This window comes from Dunckerocampus dactyliophorus, chromosome 17 (assembly GCF_027744805.1).
Source record: "Dunckerocampus dactyliophorus isolate RoL2022-P2 chromosome 17, RoL_Ddac_1.1, whole genome shotgun sequence".
In the NCBI taxonomy this organism is placed as follows: domain Eukaryota; kingdom Metazoa; phylum Chordata; class Actinopteri; order Syngnathiformes; family Syngnathidae; genus Dunckerocampus; species Dunckerocampus dactyliophorus.
The window spans coordinates 7,577,263-7,597,076 of NC_072835.1; the positions used below are offsets into that span (position 1 = coordinate 7,577,263).

The 19,814-nt window shown below is 40.8% G+C and overlaps 1 protein-coding gene across 2 annotated transcripts; it reads left to right on the forward strand.

The window, feature by feature from the left end:
* The first annotated feature begins 1,697 nt into the window (after window positions 1-1,697).
* ajm1 (apical junction component 1 homolog) lies at window positions 1,698-18,463 on the forward strand. Of its 2 annotated transcripts, none has more exons than XM_054756306.1 (2): window positions 1,698-1,819; window positions 12,862-18,463. In XM_054756306.1, exon 2 carries the CDS (start codon window positions 12,916-12,918, stop codon window positions 16,144-16,146), a length of 3,231 nt encoding a protein of 1,076 aa, XP_054612281.1. In that variant the 5' UTR covers window positions 1,698-1,819; window positions 12,862-12,915; the 3' UTR covers window positions 16,147-18,463. The 2 variants fall into 2 exon arrangements, with proteins under 2 accessions (XP_054612281.1, XP_054612280.1); XM_054756305.1 differs by having other exon boundaries at window positions 1,708-1,909.
* Window positions 18,464-19,814: the final 1,351 nt, after the last annotated feature.

Below are 19,814 nucleotides of genomic sequence, written 5' to 3' on the forward strand. Positions count from 1 at the left end.
AAACAAATGTACCTTTAGTTGTACCAGGCATTCAAATCATCACTAAACTGAAGAAATAAGGGTGGTCTAATCATTTTTTCCATTACTGTATATATATATATATGTGTGTGTGTGTGTGTGTGTGTGTGTGTGTGTGTGTAAAAATCCATTTATACTGCAGAAATATGATCTACATGTAGATGTCAATAAAAACCCTAGCAGCAGTATGAAATAAACTTTTTCATTCTTTATTTCACTTTTTTCCTTCTTTAAAGTGTTACCAGCATTAACAATCAACATACAAAATAATACCTCTATTATATGCTTAATTAACTGGAATGAACTATTTACACAATGCAACATTTATTTCAGTAATGGCATTGCTAATACATTTGATGGGGAGTCCCACACAATATACACTTTACGTCATCCATCCATCCATTTTCTATGCCGCTTGTCCTCGTTAGGGTCGCAGGGGGATAATCCCAGCTAACTTTGGGCAAGAGGCAGGACTGGACTGGACTGGTTGCCAGACAATCGCAAGCTATAACATAATTAAAACAGTAATCATGTCAAAAATGTTTCCAGGGTTGGACAGCGGCTCACATTTAAAAGAATGACCCATAGTTTAGCCGCACTGATCAAACCAGCACAATGACACAACACAGGAGCCGATTGAAGGAAATGCAAAACAGAGCGTGGGAGTCATATAGTGATAGTGCTATAAAAAAACAGAGCATGGTCACGCTCGTTTAGTAATGTGCTATTTCTCGTATATCGCGGTTAATTGGTTCCACACCGGGGTAAGTGAATTTCAGCTGAGGATTCCTTATGTATAAATAGGATATTTTCATAGTTAGAGCAGAGAAAAATTGTTTTGGACCTTCTAAATACTGATTTTAATATTATTAGAGCCCTCTAGACATGAACTAACACCCCTATAGCCCCCCCAATTACTCAACATAATAACAGAAAATACGACATAAATAAGACATAACATAGACTCGCACGTTAGCATTGGGAGTGCTCCTTGATGTTTTTCCAGGACAGCATACTCCTCTCTTCACTGAACGTGAATGGAAGCTAGCGGTGTTAGCTTAGTTTAGCAGAGCTTCCTGCCTGCAACTCAGGCTGTATGAGTGTGTTTACACCGTGTTGTGTTTTACCGCTTGTTCATGTAACCGAGCGCCGCCAACAATAACCGTCAAGAGACATTCTCGACACACACAAGACCCTTCCGGCCTTCAAAATAAGAGTGCTGTTTGTCACATCCTGTGTAATTGTGTAAACTAAATAAGGGCGTCATAAAAAATACCTTACATTAATAACACAATTGAAATTGCATCCGTCACTATGTCTTCCTGAACCACAAGCACTGCCATTAGAGTTTGTTGAGGATTTTGTAGCAGTGTGTGCAGAGGATGGCATCCCATTACCAAAGTTAGCCAAGCTACAGTACATCCGTTTGTTAAATACAAGGCAAAATTAGCCAGTGATGTTTTGCATCAATTAACGTAAGGATTTTTGTATTTAATTTTATTTACTGCTGGTAAAGTACAGTATGTGTAAAAGGTAAAAAACGGAGTATGACTTCATAGGGCCCTGAAGACCAGTGCATCCCCATGCTCCGGTGGAAGTAGGTCTAAAGGACAAACCTTCATCGCCGCAGGCGCACAGAGCAGAGAACGGGAGGGGTTGGTGGGGGCTTTGTTGGGGGGGGGGGTTGTGGTTGCGGCAAGATAGATCCGGATGGTGCAGCGAGGTTGCGCATCAATCCTCAGAACAACGCGCTAACCTTGCAAAGAAAGAAAAGGGGGGAACTAAACGGCTACCCAATAAGGTAGGCTGTGCACCTTCGCTGATGTGTGATTTCGTCACTGCTGCGTGTCAAAAAATGGATGCACTCATACTGGTTCTCCGGATTGATGTGGTAAGGTACTATACGCTTTGACTAGCTGAGTGATGTTGCCATCATCTGGCATTGATGTGTGTAGAATGCATTTACCTAGTCAACGGAAGTGCGCAGTATACATACTGTATATACAAATGACGCTCCTATTCATTTCTCTTCTTGTGATATTCACACGACATCGGCGCAGTGCACAATGCGTTCTAATTTCCTTTTTTTCCCAAAAATATGAACACATTTTACCGTTCGGTGCTTTAAATCCTACTCTGACGTGTGGATGCGGTGCCCTCGTAGGATGATTTCATGCTGTATTGCGGTTGGTTCCATCCATTGACACATGACATCATCCTCATCAGAATTCGCCCCAAGCTATGACCAATTTAAATCGGACAGCTTTGGAAGTTGACGTTTGAAAGGGATGTGCAACAAACTCAATTGCATTAAACAGCATTAAATAGTCATTGTTATTGGTGATATACTGTAGGTACACTTGCACACTTGCACAAATCAATGTTAACATGGGCAAATATCGAAAATGCATGAGCACAAATTATTTTTTGAGCCAAACAAAAGGTTTGTTTTTAAATCAATTAAACATGTCCTTTTTTGGGTGCAGTGCGCCACGCAACAGATGCCTACATTTGCTATATGTCAAAGCCTGCTACTTTTGCTGCAAGCTACAGTCTGTGAAAATGTACTGCAGTGTTCCTCAAAGTTTTTAAGAAAAAGGACTTTGTAGCCCAAAAATGAACAAATTAACACATAATTACGCTTTAGACAGGGGTCCTCAATAGGTGGCCCTCGGACCAAGTCAGGCTTGCCAATCTGCTTGCTATACCGATTTTCCACGTATTTTGGTGTTGCGGTGCAAAAGCAGTCAAAAGTGTCAAGACATTTCGACATCGAGGCAAACGAAAACAGCCTTTGGGAGTTATGGCTTTAGTCAAGAAGAAACCAGAGCCTGCCTTTACGTCTCCTGGTTTTGAACACTTTGGAAACGGACAAATAAAAGCAGATTAGACAAGTACAAGCCGTACAGGTTATTGTGCGTCCCTTGGGGCAGTCGTATGGCTTTTAGTGTGGCTTTGCTGTGGCTGTCGAACTCATGTGTGAGTCGATGAAGTTACATTCTTGACATGTTCACCTGAATGTCAAAACCTAATGAATCGCAAATTCCTTGCTTAATTGGTTGTAGTGTAAAACATGCATACAATTTTTATAAAAATTGCATATTAAATACTAAATACTAGGGATACTCTGATCACGTTTTTTTTGCTGACAATTCCGATACCAATCATCCATGAATGAGACCAGCCGATACCGATCACATGGATAAACTGTAGAGTAGATGTAGATTTTCAATGTATTTCTGATGAGTGCAATTAGCCAGAACAGCTGTTAGACAATTTCAAGGGTCCTTGTCAAATAGGTAATTATTTAAAAATAACATTTTGGGTGGATTGTCTTTTTTTGCCTTTATTTGTTTGAAACGGTTTTTGTACTATTTGACACAAACTGGAATTTAATTTGAGGCATGTTTTTGGACCACCGTAATACGAATACATGGAAAACAAATTTATTTTTGAGTTGAAGATGACAAAATGAACAGGATAATTGTTTTGAGGACAAGACATAATTAGTATGACAACAAGAGAGCTAAATTGTTCAATGACACTTAGCTAGTACGTTATTACGTGCCCCATGAACATGGTGTCCACTTGTAGCTGTCCTGTAGGACAAAAAAATAATTTCGAACTAACCGCATTGCTTGTTTGTTTTAAAAAACAAAATGACACTGTGGGAAAAAGTCACATTTGGAGTCCGAAAACCAGAAGCTACTGTAGGCGGATAACTCTGGCTATGTTATAGACTATGTTATAGTCTTCAAGACATGTTTTACAATACATTACAATACTTAACAGTGTTGACGGAAGTGTTTGGGGACCTTCAGAATAAGTTACTGAGGACTCAAACAGCACTAATTAATGTATACATAAATTAACTTTTTCCCTTAGTGTCTGGAATACACAATACCAGAACCTGGTCATTTTTATTACATCTCTTAATATTAAATGTAGAGAGTAAAAGCGTGTATTAGTTCCGGGAAGTGTGTTATTTTTGGTGTTCAGTGTCAATGGTACGTAGTTGCGGTGCACTAATGTGTTCATCCCCTTAGAAAATACTCACAATGCACCAAAAAATAGTGCTTTCTATGCTCACTGACCGGAAGGAAATCCTTATATCTCCACTGAAGGAGCAACATTACTGGAATCACAAGTCTCGCTATAGCTGTGGTCAACAACCTTTTCAAGCAAATATCTACTTTCATTCCTGTGCCATATGGACACCATTGAAAAATAACACCCTCTTGTAAGGATGGGCAATATGACCTAAAATCTATACCGCAACCCATAGTTTATCACGCTTAATTGGTTCCAGACCCGACAGCGATAAGTGAATTTCCACGAAGTAGGATTCCTTATTCATGAATTGAATATTTTCATAGCTAGAGCATAGAAAACCGGTTGAAGACCTTTCTAAATATGTTTTTTAACATTATTAGAGCCTTCTAGACATGAATTAACACCCCTATAGTCACCTTTACACTTGTATTAACCAATATAGTAGACATAATAAGGAGAAAATAAGACATTTAAGACATAAATAAGACTCTTGCTAGTGCGTGTTGCTGTAAATCTGTTCCAGTGCTAGGGGAGCTGAGTGGGGGGCGGACAGGTAGTGATGTGGGGGTTCATAGTTGAATTTGAGCTTGGCCTGAGTTACGGCCGCAACAGTAGGCCATGTGACAGATTACTGTGCCTGTTGTGAGATAATTCAAACTTGCAATAAAAGCCTGTTATTCTGGTAACATTACAGTAATGTTACTGACATCTAGTGACCAGTGTAGAATACTGCATCTCATCACGACATCTTTGAATGCGTCTTCTGAATACCTTATATTTGTATCTTACTTCATTTAGTCATTTATATGCTTGATATGCTTAATTTTCTTAAACATGCATATTTTTTACTATTAATAGGCCATATTCAGCCACATAACATCATGGTTTATTAATTAATATATTTTTTAAAAATCATGATAAAGTGAAGCTGTGAAGTGCGAAGTGGCGAGGGATTATTGTGTTGCAACGTATATTGCGGCCTGTTGCAATAATACACTCAACAAAAGATCTAAAACTTTTCCCACATACACAAAATCACCATTTCTCTCAAATATTGTTCACAAATCTGTCGAAATGTGTGATAGTGAGCACTTCTCCTTTGCTGAGATAATCCATCCCACCTCATAGGTGTGCCATGTCAAGATGCTGATTAGACACCATGATTAGTGCACAGGTGTAAGCAGCCTATTAGCTTGCCACTACATGGAAACAGGCACAGGAAGTCCACTACATCCCCCGTCTATGATGCCATCAGTGGTTGACCATTAAAAATGTTAACACAAAACACGTTTGTATAGTTTTACATTTATAGTGCATAAAACAATTCTAAATGCATAGAAATGATGAATGAAAGGGATAACTGAAGATTTTAAGGTTACTTTTACCTTAATTGAAGACGTGATTATTCCCAAAGACACAATGTGGCAGTGAGACCGACACGGACACCACCTTCCTGTTTTGCCATCACAGTTATTTAGTGCTTCAGCATTCTTCTTCTGCACTGTCCTCCCTGGCTGAGCTACAGAGCAAGCTAAACTCTGAATCAATGATGCAAGATGCATCGTCCAAGCGGTTTGCAGATTAAATGTACATTCTTGACATCAGACAGATTGACAGAGTGGAACGAAAAATAAAGACTTCTTAGGGAATTGAATCAATCGCTACTGGACTGTTCAGGTTGTTTTAGAAGCTGTTTCGCCTCTCATCGGAGCAGGCGTCATCAGTTCACGCTCAAAGACTAGGTGGGACAAACACTAGTCAGACTGGCGGATGAGAAAGAAAAGAGTAGCAGACGCAATAACATTGTCATCCCATATGTCTCATGTCTATCATGCCCCGATAATCAGCCAATGAGAGCGTCAGAAGGTGTCACCAAGTGTTAGTCTGAACTTCAGGCATTAGTAAAGTTGATTGGAAAAAAAAAAAACTTGCACCGACTTTGTTACATGGAATTTCTTCCGTAATATGATGCAAAAACTTTACATAAATTCTTTACGTTCAGTGGAATTGACGTAAAAGAAGGTTTACGTTATGCGAGGTACTACTGTAATGGGCACCCCTGCCCGAAACAAAGCAAATAAACATGAACCAAACATAAACAGTGGTTTGGTCTGAAGAAGAAAAAACATACCAAACTGGCAAACATTTTTTTTTGCTACATTTAGCACAACAAGCAAAACATGGCGAGTATACAAATATACAGCGTGGAACCTGAGATCTTTCACAGATCTTCCTTGCCTACTGGCACTAGTATCGAGGTTTATGAACACTCTGCCTGCCGGACACTCAAAGACGGCCAGCCTGCTTTGGTGTAAAGTTCACAGCGGTGCGTAGGGCGAACACAGCCAGTAGAAATTCTCAGAGGACAATGGTAAATAGTGTTCAAAGACTGGAGACATTTTGCTGATGCATTCATGCACAGGACGTCGCCATAATCAAGCAACGGTAAAAACTTTGCGGATGCAAGACGTTTCCAAGATCTGAGGGAAAAGCAAGATCTAGTTCTATAATAGAACCAAGTTGTGGGTTCCTAGTTAATGAAGCCTGAGCTTAACGCTCCTATTCTTCCCTCATCCTCCTTTGCTTGCAGCAGCTTTTATCCAAACATTAATTAAAAAGCGTACGGCTACTACACAAATTTTAGCCTGAGTTTGCGGACCATAAGAAAGCGCAGATACTGTGGTTTCTGAACTGTGGACCAGTTCATTTTCCCTAAGCCGTTACGATTGATGGGATATTCTCCGGCAACTCACAAGCACCAGAGACAACAATGACTTTGGTATTCTCTGTTTGGAACCAGTTTACGTTTCTGCAGACTAGAATGTACAAGATCAAAAGCAGACTGTAAGAATTCAAAGGCTGTTTATATAGATCAAGAATAGAATGGGTTCAGAATTCAGTCTCTTCCAGAATTTAATTCCACATACTGATACGCTGAAAATATGTAAGCATTGTTCACGTGTATAAGTGTAAGTTAAAGTCTTCCCTAAGGTCATATTTCTCCTCTCTTGCTGAGAAGAATTGTATTACATTTTTGAGTAGCAGGTTATTGTTTGTTTAATGCATAATTTTAGCTGTTAGCTGAAAGTTTACCAGATCAGCAAATTTTAGTAATTGAGATTTTAGGAGGGCTGCATGGTGGTCTCGTGGTTAGCATGTTGGCCACACAGTCACAGTCTGGAGATCGGGAAGACCTCGGTTCGATCCCGCTTTGGGGTATTTCTGTGTGGAGTTTGCATGTTCTCCCCGTGCGTGTGTGGGTTTCTCCGGGTTCTCCAGTTTCCTCCCACATTCCAATGTTAGGTTAATTGGAGACTCTAAATTGTCCAAAGGTATGAATGTGAGTGTGAATGGTTGTTTGTCTATATGTGCCCTGGTGTACCCCGCCTGTCGCCCGAAGTCAGCTGGGATAGGCTCCACATACCCCCGCAACCCTAATAAGGAGAAGCGGCATAGAAAATGGATGGATGGACTTTAGGAATGTGTTGTGTTGTCTATAACCGGCATTGTGGATTATCCTCGCTGACCTTTTTTGTAGTAGTGAGTGAAGTGTACTTTTGTAGTTATTTCCTCATATCTCTACACAATACGTTACATATGGTAATGCCAGAGAAAAATAGAGAGTATGGAGTGATTTTTGGATTGGTGCCTGCTGGGGTGCTGCAACGACGTCAGCCTCCCTTTGGGCTCCTCTGGCTCTATCTGGTGGACAGAAGCAGCATTGCAGTGCCATCCATCCATTTTCTATGCCGCTTGTCCACCAATGAAATGCTTTGCTTAGACGAAATGCATTGTGGGAAAACGTTAAAATAGTTGATTTTTCATTTTAAACTTTTATTGTTACTTGTTTGTATATTTCTTACCTTATGAGTTTAGCATTCTTTGTAAGATGACGCCGTGAGCCAGACTGTTATGTTGAGTAATGACTTGCTGTATTTTCCAACGGGTTGACAAGCTCGTTGTGACTTTTTTCATAGCTCATGATTGGTGAGCTGTCAAATAAAGAGCTGCCTGGTCCTGACGGACACGTACGTGCAACAATATGCCATTTTATGACGTGGACATGTGCAGCTTATAGTCTGGTGCAGTTTATATATGTACAAATCTGTTTTTTCCTGTAAATTTAGTGGGTGCGGCTTATTTACCGGAATTTACAGGAATCATTTCATCTGTGACTTTTCTTTCTCCAGAGCAAAATGCAGTAATATCGTCTGCAAATATTACTAACTGTAGGACTTTTGTGACTTTACAGATATCATTTATACATAGGTTGAACAGTTTTGGTCTCAACATTGACCCCTTCGGTACGCCACACAATATATTTAAGCTTGCAGATGTATATTCTCCTAGCCTCACATATTTCGTACTGTTTGCTAAGTAGCTTTTTACCCAGTTCAGAACTAACTCTGTGATTCCATACAGTTCTAGTTTGTTAATTAAGATATTTGGCGATTCATTGTATCAAATGCTTTTGTTAGATCCATAAATACTGCGGATGCACACTCTTTGCAGTCTATAGTGTTGGTCATTTCCTGTTATTTTGATTAGTCCCATCAAAATTGAAATGTTAGCTCTGTATCCGTCTGGGCTATCCAAAAATAATTCATTCTTATTTAAACATTTTATACATTTGTCTAACCTGTTGTTATATAAGCTTTTCAATGATTTGGGAAAACTGTGGCAATAAAGATGCCACACGAGGACAAGTGGTTAGCCTGTTGGCCACACAGTCAGGACATCTGCAAGATCTTGGTTCGTATCTCCGTTTGGGCATCTCTGTGTGGAGTTTGCATGTTCTCGCCGTGTGTGGGTTTTCTCCAGGTACTCCAGCTTTCTCCCACATTCCAAAAATATGCACGTTAGGTTGGTGACTCTAAATTGTCCATAGGTATGAATGTGAGTGTGAATGGTTGTTTGTCTATATGTGCCCTGCGATTGGCCGACGACCAGTCCAGGGTGTACCCCGCCTCTCACCCAAAGTCAGCTGGGATAGGCTCCAACATACCCCCCCAACCCTAGGACAAACGGCATAGATAATGAATGAGTGAGTGGCAATAAAGAAACTGGTCAGTCGTTTGTAAAGTGATGTTTGGCTTTGAAAATTGGTACTACTTTTGCTATTTTCATTTTGCTTGGAAACGTACCTGTTTGATATGATAAGTTACGCATGTATGTCTCATTAATGTACTTTTTTATCATTTCCATTTCAATTCTATTCATCACCTCAAGGAAAGAAGAGCTAGATCCATCCATCTGAACACACTGTTGTCCAGATAAGTTTCCTGGACCAATGTTGATATTGAATATCGGGCCGATATTGGCAAAAAAAATCGGATTATATCGGCCTGCATTTAAAATCTCAGATATTGGCACTCTGGTACAACCAGTCGATTCCAGACGCCCCAGCACTTCTGTCCATAAGCGGCCGGATAGAGCTCACGTGATCACAACAACAGCGTGTTAGTAGCAAGGAGTAGGAGTGATTTAACACAAAGCTTATACAGCATATCTCATATGACAGTATAGTGGCCTCATTCAATGCTTTTAGCATCTTTAAAATGTATCAAGGTGACTCCCCACATCCTTCATTTGTTCTGTATGCTACACTTTCATTTTTTTTATTTGAGAATTTTATTTAGAGAAGATTTACAGTTGCATTTACCAAACTGTGACCTAAATCAGAATCAGAATCAGCTGTATTGGCCATGTGCGTTACCACACTAAGAATTTAACTACGGTCATCATCACTTTCTGTAGTAAATACATTTACATATAAGGAGAAGAAGGAGAATACTACTATACACATTTACATAGAATGTTATAGCATGATTATTATTTGGTATTTACAATGTTACAGGTTACAAATTCACAGTGTTATGTCCAGAACAGTATGTAGTGCAATGCTCATGGGTGCAAATAGCAGGGGTTGGTAATATAAATATGGATAAATATTAAATATCGAGGTACATACCAATCTGTGAAGATGGGGCACCATTAATCACTGCTTGACTCTGGCACAAGATTTTATACAGGGAAGTAGAGGGACAGGGACAGTAATATATATATATATATATATATGTATATATATACTGTATATATATATATATATATATATATATATATATATATATATATATACAGTATACACAGTGTATAGGTATGTATATTAGTTATTAGTATCAACCTTTGGTCGTCTACCAAGGCCTGGGAGGGTTCTGCACAGGATCTTGGCTGTTCACAGTATTGTGCTCTTCTGGATGGAGATGTCAGATGTTTTTCCTGGTATATGCTGGAGACATCCATCCAGCTTGAGCATCGCAGTGCCCCAATCAATACTGGCACCACTGTTGCCTATCGCCATCGCTGTCTTCTGCTGTGATGTGCTGCACTGTCTCCGAATGCATTAAGGCCTGTTCTTGTGCTGCCATGATTAGTGCCTCTAACAGTTCAGCCTTTTCCACTCACTGGTATGTTTTCCTGATGTCAGGCACCTCATCAATTTGTCGGTGGTACATTCCATGGAGGGGTTTGTCTTTCCGTGACATCCCAACTGGCTCCTCGTCCTTACTGGGCTTCTGTTGCCTGAGGCATTCACTTAGCAGGTCATCCTTGTGGGCCATGTCTTGATGTATCATCGGAGGCCTGTTGTTTCCTCCTGGACAGTGCCTCTGATTCTCACTAGTCCTCAGCCCCTCTCTTTTCGATTTCTGTTTCGCCTAAGGATGAACCCTCCATGCATTGTAAGGGTATTATGCCAGCGGAGTATCTGATTACTGGCAGGGCATAGGTGTTAATTGCCTGGCTTTAATTCTTGCCATTCAGCTCTCAGACTCTTTAGGATCTGCCTCACCTTCTGTATGTATATGGCTGTGGCTGCTGTCTGAGCTGCTTCCTCATGGTTGCCGTTTGTCTGTGGAATCCCCAGGTATTCGTAGCTGTTCTGTACATCCTTCAGGTAGTTCAACCTCTTCATCTTACCTTGTGTAGATATCATTCCCCCACGCTTTTCTAGTCCAAATGACATTACGATGTCATTGCTGTGTATCCGATAGCTTGCCAGTGGCAGTGTGCGAGGCATTAGTGAAATCACACATTAAGTGCCTTGTTAAGTGCGTGTTCCCAGTTTTTTCGTTGGAGTTGAACAGCCGCCGCCATCTTAATGTCCAAGCAGAAGCTGTACTAATTGTACATTTGATAAAATCAAAACACGTAGATGTTTGGACATGACTGCACCCTAAATCGTGGAGCGATTCCATTTAGGCTTGTTACATTTGGCTGAGCGCCAACTTCATAACAGACTTCTTATGTAGAAGAGATCTGGGTTGACAATTTAGTGGCATGGTCGCTATATTTAGCGAGTCTGGGTGCGCACTAAAAGTGAAAGACCTGAAGTGTTTCTAGCGTCATGCAATTATTTGGTAATTAAATACAAGCAGTCAACGAAAGTGAGTACATTGCGCAGGCGAGCGGAAGTGGAACTCCAACTCTGTGGTGCCGTGCAATACTGAACAAAAGCTGCATAAACTTGTTCCACAATGCAACCCAACCTCTGACCAGCGACAGAGCCAAGAAGACAGAGTTTGGACACACATCTCTGTCACCTGGCAACATCTTGCCTTCCTGGTGAAAACGCATGGGTATCCAAAAGTGTGCCACCGGGGCCATCTTTGGAACGTGGCTCACTGCAGAAATGAAATAAACAATAACCCTGCAAAAGTGGAAGAACGGAGCAAAAAGGCATAATGTAACTAGAAACTGCTAAAATGTTGATACTAATAACGAATAAAAACATAAAGATTTCTCTTTAAATATATATAAAACATTTTTTTTATTATAAGTTTTTTTAAAAGTACAAATAAAAGTATAAAAACAGTGAGCTGGCATTGTTCAACTACAAGCTGGAACCATTAATGCTATTGAAAAGCCACCTTTCAAGAAATGCTGCAAACGTTTTACATACAGTACAAATTGCCTGTAAGAAAATACATATATTTTTTCACTGTACTTTTCTTAAAATTAATACTAATATCTCATATGAAGTCATTTTTCATTCATGGCTTTGACTCCCTGCAATACCTCTGCACTCACCCAGGGGCCACTGCCTATACTCCATCCTCTTTCTATGCCACTTATCCTCACTAGGGTCGCAGGAGTATGCTGGAGCCTATCCCAGCTGACTTCGGGCGAGAGGCGGAGTACACCCTGGACTGGTCGCCAGCCAATCGCAGGGCACATATAGACAAACCACCATTCACAGTCACATTCATACCTATGGACAATTTAGAGTCACCTATTAACCTAACATGCATATTTTTGGAATGTGGGAGGGAGCTGGAGTACCCGGAGAAAACGCACAGGGAGGACATGCAAACTCCACACAGAGATGCCCAAGTGGAGATTCAAATCCAGATCTTCCAGATTTCCTGACTGTGACTGACTGTGCCAACATGCTAACCGCTCGGCCACTGCGCAAGTGCCAGTTGAGTTGACTGGTGAATATAAAATACCCATAGGTGTGAATGTGAGTGTGAAGGGATTTTGCACAGCAATCAGTAATAGTTTTCTAACTGACCAACCGACTTACGTCTTCTAACTCTCTCTCTCTCTTGATGCACATGCTAAAATCTTAAATTGTAGGAATTCTAAGTATTATTAAGGTTACTGGTCTTTCAGTCATTTTTCCAGGAATATACTCATCACATCTCATCGTTATAAATTACACTGACTATATGTCTTCATCCTGAGTTGTTGCATTGTTACTTACATTGTCACTTTTTATGTATCTTCTAGGCAACATCTTCAACCATTGAGCTTAATGGAGAAAACTAAAGGAGTCCTTCTAAGATGACACTTACAGGACCACCTGACATACTGGTATCAAGTGTGCATCGAGACATAACAGTGAGCCCCATTTCTCCACTCTCTAAATCCTTGCAAGAAGAATGTAATTCTTTCAATTGCAGCACACTGGAAGACAAGAAGAGCAAGGTCAATAAGCGGCACTGCCGTACTTTTGAATATAAATCATTGCCAAAACATCACAACTACTCAATGCATTCCCCATACAAGAGGACTGATAGGCATGGCGCTAACCCAGATATTGTTTGGAATGCCCTGGGCCACCAGCAGAGGTACCGCTTTTCTGCTCCAGACATTTTCAGCCATAGGCTACCATCTCAACCAATGGATGCGGACATGAACAATGAGCCTGCTGTCCATGTCCAAAAACGAAGGACAAGGTCAAAAAGTGCTCCCCGGGTCCAAACCAGTCTCACTCCTGTATCGATTGAGTCCCTATCCTCAGGAAAAAAGGGAAGAGAGTCCCGATGGACTTCTGGAGAATCTCACTGGAGACCTGAAGTATCACTGAGTAAGGAGTCATCCTATGCAGCAAATAGAACCCATGGACATGAAATTCATCCTGTTAGACTTCAGCCTCAAATGAGTGATAACAACAGACACTGGCCTCATTATCCTGCTGATAATTATGAGGAGGCACTGCTGGACAAACCGGTAACTAGTCATCATGTCAGATGTCGGGTGGACATTAAACCAAATAATTCAGCGCCACATCACCCTGGACAGAAAAAACCCACCTCTTCAATAGACATACCCTGGCAAAGGCACCACAATGGGGGGAGTAGGAGCCTGACTGTTCCCCGTCATTTTTCCTATTCCAGAACCCCAACTCCCACTGACTCGTTGGGTAGAGAGAGTCGTCAAACCTCTCAATATTCCTGCAGTCTGCCAAATAAGTACATCCATCAAGTGGAAGTTCCTTTTGACATGATGCTTTCATCTGGTTATCAAAGGGAAAACAGAGCTCATTCCAGTCCAAACATGCCAACCCAATTCTTTTATGAAGATGATCCTGGGAGATATGTTACTACTGTTCCGCCTCAGCCAAGTTCTTATTTCTATGACCGTTACACACCAGGACAAACCTCCAAATGTGTACATGAAAAAAGAGGTCAAACAGCACATGCTCTGGGTACAAGACCTTATTATACTGAAATGGAGCACTATCCATACACTGTACAGGTAGGGTATCCAAAGACCTATACAGCAAATGATCCAGGCCCATATATCATACAACCACCACCAGCAAGAATTTTTTATGGGGATGATCCAAGGTCTTACCAAATTCAGACGGCTCCTCCAAGGTTTTATTATTCAAGTGACATGCATGCCATGCCACCACAGCACCATATCCCAGCACGGGCATATTACACAGATAGCCAAAAAAATGCGAGAGTTGTTCAAGCACAATCAGATGATGGGTATGTTTCATATGCTCCTGGGTTTTCTTCTACCCCTGTGTCGTATGTGACCCAAGTCACTCCAACTAGAGTCAAACAGGAAACCCTATTAATGCCCTGGTATTCTGCTGAACCTCAAAGAATTGGCACAGATTCAAAGTCCTACTCAAGATCGTTAGATGATATCCTGAACTCCCATACAGAGAGGGAACAACCACCTTCTGTTCAACGGCGTCAGAGCTATGATGATCTAGCGCCAAGGAAACCTGCAGGAGCCTCAGATGACAAACCACAGCCAGTGGTCGTCAATCTCTCCACTTCGCCAAGACGTTATGCAGCCTTATCAATGTCTGACAACTCGTTGATTGACCAAAGCCCCCCACAGACATCAAAGAACACTGCTAGCAAACAGTGGTTAGTCACACCTGAGATTACAATCACTGATAATGACTTCCGGACGGGGAATCTTAGGACCACTGAGGGACGGTCTGCCAGTTGGGACATTCTGGACTCTAGAGGCAGTGAAGGTCCAGAACTGTGTCAGCGTGACATTAAAGGCTCAACCAAAGACAAGCCACATGACAGTGGCTCTCTTCAGCAAAGCCTTGAACAACTTGATGAGTTGCTGGCTGATCTTGTTACTGACTACAAACCACCCAGCAGAAGGGCAAGTGAGGACATATTAGATCAGCTAAAGAAGTTAATTGATGAGGAAGAGGCAGTGTCTCTGTCCAGGAAGAGTTCAGTGGCTGCTGCGGAAGGACCGCCTCCTCTCGACAAGCAGCCAACGTCAGTCAGATTAAATCCGGATTCTTTTCAAACCATGGATGGAGCAAGTGATGCAATGAAGAGTGCGGACGAGTGCTCCCCAGATCAGAGCCCAGATGAGGATGATACAATGATGTGTTCGAATAACAAATGCCGAAGAACTGAAACTCTGTTCAATGCCTGCCTTTACTTTAAATCCTGCCACAGCTGCTACACCTACTACTGCTCTCGCAACTGCCGAAGGGAAGACTGGGACATTCATAAAGAAAGCTGTGTGTACGGTAGAATTGGCAGCTCATGTCGACATATCATCAAACATTGTCGTGAGGCTATTGAAGTCCACAAAGCCTTTTCCCGTCTTGCCAAAGTCGGTTACCTTTCTCGAGGCAGAGGAGTTCTCTTCCTCGGTTTCCCAAACACTATGTCTTCCAGTAACTTTTTGCAGTCTGGCCTGGATAGCCTACCTATGTCACCAACATACTTGTCCCTCCGGGAGCTTGAAAGTTTCCAGGACAACCTTGGCGAGTACTGTAAAGAGCTGCAAGAAGCTGGAAAAGAATATGACCCAAATGAATGTTTTATCTTGAATGTGTCCATTGCTGTCGGTGAGCAGCTGCCTGATGGGCCTTCGCCAAGGAACCAAGCTCCAGCAGTCAGAAAATATGCAAAGGTTGCTCTGGCTTCTTTTAGTCCTGACAGAAAGATCTACAAGAAAGAGGCTGAGATGGAGACGCTGATCTTAACTCCACCGCCGGGAACAGCAGACATTGACAAAGCTGGAGAAGAAGGCAGGAAGGCCAGAGAGATCTGTTTTATCAATATACAACGAGAGTTAAGGATTCGAGGAGTATTCCTACGCCACGAGTACCCTCACGTGTATCAGCAGCTCTGTGAGTTTGTGGAAAATAACCTAAGATTCACCCCCACCACTATTTATCCGATTGATAAGAGGACAGGTAAACAGTTCATGTGCATGATTATGGCTGCGTCTGAGCCAAGGACTTTGGACTGGGTAGGAACACCGCATCTCCTTGATGACATCATTTAAATACATATTTACATCAAGTGGATATTTACAGTATATGTGCATGGAGCACGCAGACACACACCGTTTATTATGTACATTTATTTTTGGCTTGTCAGTATAATTTTTTACCAGAATTTTGTACAGTACATTTTTTTAACATAGTACATAGTTTTTAATCCAATACTTAAGAGTGATTTATCTGTATATTGGCCGCTTACTGTTACAATGTATTTTCTTCATTGGGGATGACCTCATCTTTGAGGTTTTATGAAGAAAATATTCATTATTCTTTTCTTAACAGCAAAAGAAAGTCTATGCAAAGCAGCTTTATGAGTAAACGAGCACACTTGGGGTGCTTCATTATACAGTGGAACCTTGGTAAGCATCATTAATCCGTTTCAGAAAACTTCAACCGAAACACACTCTAATTACTTTTTCCCTTAAGAAAAAATTTGATCTGGTCAAGAAAACCAAAAATGTTAACACAAAACCTGCTTTTATACTTCGTTTAACATCGTAAAACATGGTTTTACATGCAGAACACAATTTGAAATGCATGTGATTGCATATAAATGATAGACGAAAGCAATAAATTAACATTTAAGGCTACTTTTACCTTCATTGGAGACATTGTTGACAAAGACACAGTGTGGCTGCGAGATCAACACGGACACCACCTTTGTGTTTTGCCATGAGTTCTTCATTTCTTAAATTCAATCGTGTTTCTCTGCTTTTCTTTGATCGCGGCTGCAAAATAACCCAAAATGGAGCAGAAGAAAGTTGCAAGCACCAGCATTTTGGTAAGGAAGGAAGCAAGGTGAGAGACGCTATTGAATTCAAGAAATAACTCATGGCAAAACTCAAAGGTGGTGTCCGTGTTGATCTTGCTTTGTTTCATTCAAGATTCAAGAGTTTTATTGTCATATGCACAGTAAAACAGGTATATATATCATCAAGGTATATATGCATTTAGAATAAGTTTATCCATCTTCTATGCCACTTATCCTCGCGGGTATGCTGGAGCCTATCCCAGCCCGGCAGCCAATGGCAGGGCACATATAGACAAACAACCATTCACTCTCACATTCATACCTATGGACAGTTTAGAGTAGCCACTTAATAACATGCAAGATGGCCAACTGAGATTCAAACCAAGATCTTCCTGATCTCCTGACTGTGTGGCCAACATGCTAACCACTAGGCCACCGTGCGGCCCTAATTTTATCCATGTAAAACTATAATTGTGTTAAGTCTTTTGTGTTAAGATGAACATTGTAGAGAATTTGTAACTGTGTTAGTTTGCAAAGCAGTACGGAGTCAGCCGGCGATGACGTCACAGACGGGCAACGGAGCTGACTTCCAGTTCCTGTTCCCGTGTACTAGCAAGCTGCTAACAAGGATGTTTTGTTATCAAAAATGCATTAAGAAGACAGTTGGACTTGCGAAGTACATGAATAACATGATGACAAGACACGCACCATATTGTGCGCTAACCGGAAGTTGTACGCAAAATTTTGTCTTAAAAAAAAAATGCTAACCGGGGTGTACACTAACCGAGGTTCCATTGTATTACAGTATAACATACAGTAATAGATTATAATTTACTGTAACTAATCCAAACTTCCTAAAAGAATAGATGTTGTGTAAACAAGTCAACATGAAGTCACAAACATAAAATGCAAATGGATTTTCAATCTGCTTATATTATATTACATAATATCATATTATATCATACTATGTCACATATTAGATTATGTAAATATATCTATCATATGGTGTAATGGAGATGCTAATGGTTTAGTTTTGCTTTACTGAAGTAATACTGGACTGAAAGCTGCCTTTCCAATGAATATTGACATCTTAATTGGTGTAATTTGAACCCCCGTCCACAGTGCGACAGTGGTTACTTACGTCATCCACGGGACTCCGTGCAATTCCTCACACACAGCAGTATGAAAAAGCAGCACCAATACTTGTCATTAGAATAAAGTGACATAGATGTTCCGTCATTGATAGGAAGTACACTCAAGTCGTTTAAGTCAATGTTTTTTGCCCTTCACGGTTTGTTTACGGTGTGATTTACACGTCTTATTGATTTAACATTATTATGCCACTGCTTCATTGCATGGTTTTTTTTTTACCAAATCAACGTATTGTAGCCTTGTAGCCACCTTCATTGTTTTTTTTTTTTGCTGTCTTACGACTAAGGCTGTTTAGTTAACTCTGTATTAACTATGCTAATATACTATTGATAACATGACCTTTAAATAAAAATACTTACTGTGAAACATATACCTTCATACATAGTGGTTTATAATAAATGATTCCTGATACCGTTGTCCTGCGTGTCTTTTACTAATTCATTTGAGTGTGGTTGGAAGGACGGAGGGTGCATACAGGACAGGACACAGTGGGAGAAATGATCCCCTCTACCCGTTTCATCTACACACACGGAGGGTCCCTCATTTTATGGTAGCTTTATTGGGAATAAATAAAACATTAACGGGTCACTGACATGATTGATCAACTTTGCTTAAATATGTTCTATATGGTTTGTAATTATGTTCTACATTGTTGGATTTTTGAAAGCCAACTCGTACAAATTACATTTAGACTTCACGGCGCCATGACGAACTTGTTGTCACTGCATGGCATCAATTCCAGAAGTGACATGAGCGGAGTAACACCTCTCAACCACACAAACGTAGCGGTGTACGAGATGGAGGATGTTTACAGTGATCGTAGCGAAGGTTTGAGAGACGTGTCAGTAGTTTTCCAGGAGAAGAGAAGGGAGAGAAATTATTTGGAGATTAAATAGAGAACTGCCAGAGCATTGACTTAAGCCTTAAAGGGACGGTTTGGATTTTTTGACATGGAATTGTATGACATCCCCATCATTACTGTGGTTGTGACTACAATGACGTACCCACTCCAGTTCTGGTTGGAGATCCGTGACCAGGAACGTAGTTCCGCTTAGTTGCTGGAGCTGTTTATCTAAACAGTTTGGCTTCTCAAAACAATATGCGTTCAAAAGAGGAACACATTTGCATCATAAAAATGCCTCCTCGGTGGTTTTGGTCTTGGAACTCTGGCATGCAGGCCGTTTTTGCCCAGTGTCTTTCTTATGGTGGAGTCATGAACACTGACCTTAACTGAGGCAAGGGAGGCTTGCAGTTCTTTGGATGTTGTTGTGGGGTCTTTTGTGACCTCTTGGATGAGTCGTCGCTGCGCTCTTGGGGGTAATTTTAGTGGGCTCGCCACTCCTGGGAAGGTTCGCCACTGTTCCATGTTTTTGCCATTTGTGAATAATGGCTCTCACTGTGGTTTGCTGGAGTCCCAAAACTTTAGAAATGGCTTTATAACCTTTTTCAGTCCAGTTATGTTTTAATGGGGGATGTAGGTTTGGATTTTTTTTCTCCCTTAATAATAAAAACTTTCATTTAAAATCTGCATTTTGTGTTCAGTTGTGTGTGTGTGTGTCATTGACTAATATTTAAATTTATTTGATGACGTGAAACATTTGAACGTGACAAACATGCAAAAAAAAAGTAAGAAATCAGGAAGGGGGCAAACACCTTTTCACACCGCTGTCGGTATTTCTTTTTAAATGTATCTCAGCTTTGTGATATCGGTGAAAAAGCTTATTATTAGTATGAACTCTGCTCTTTTTTTCCTCATTTTTTCTGTCG

Coding starts and splice junctions, on each gene's coding strand:
- ajm1 (XM_054756306.1), top strand. CDS start 12,916: ATGACACTTACAGGACCACCTGACATACTGGTATCAAGTGTGCATCGA.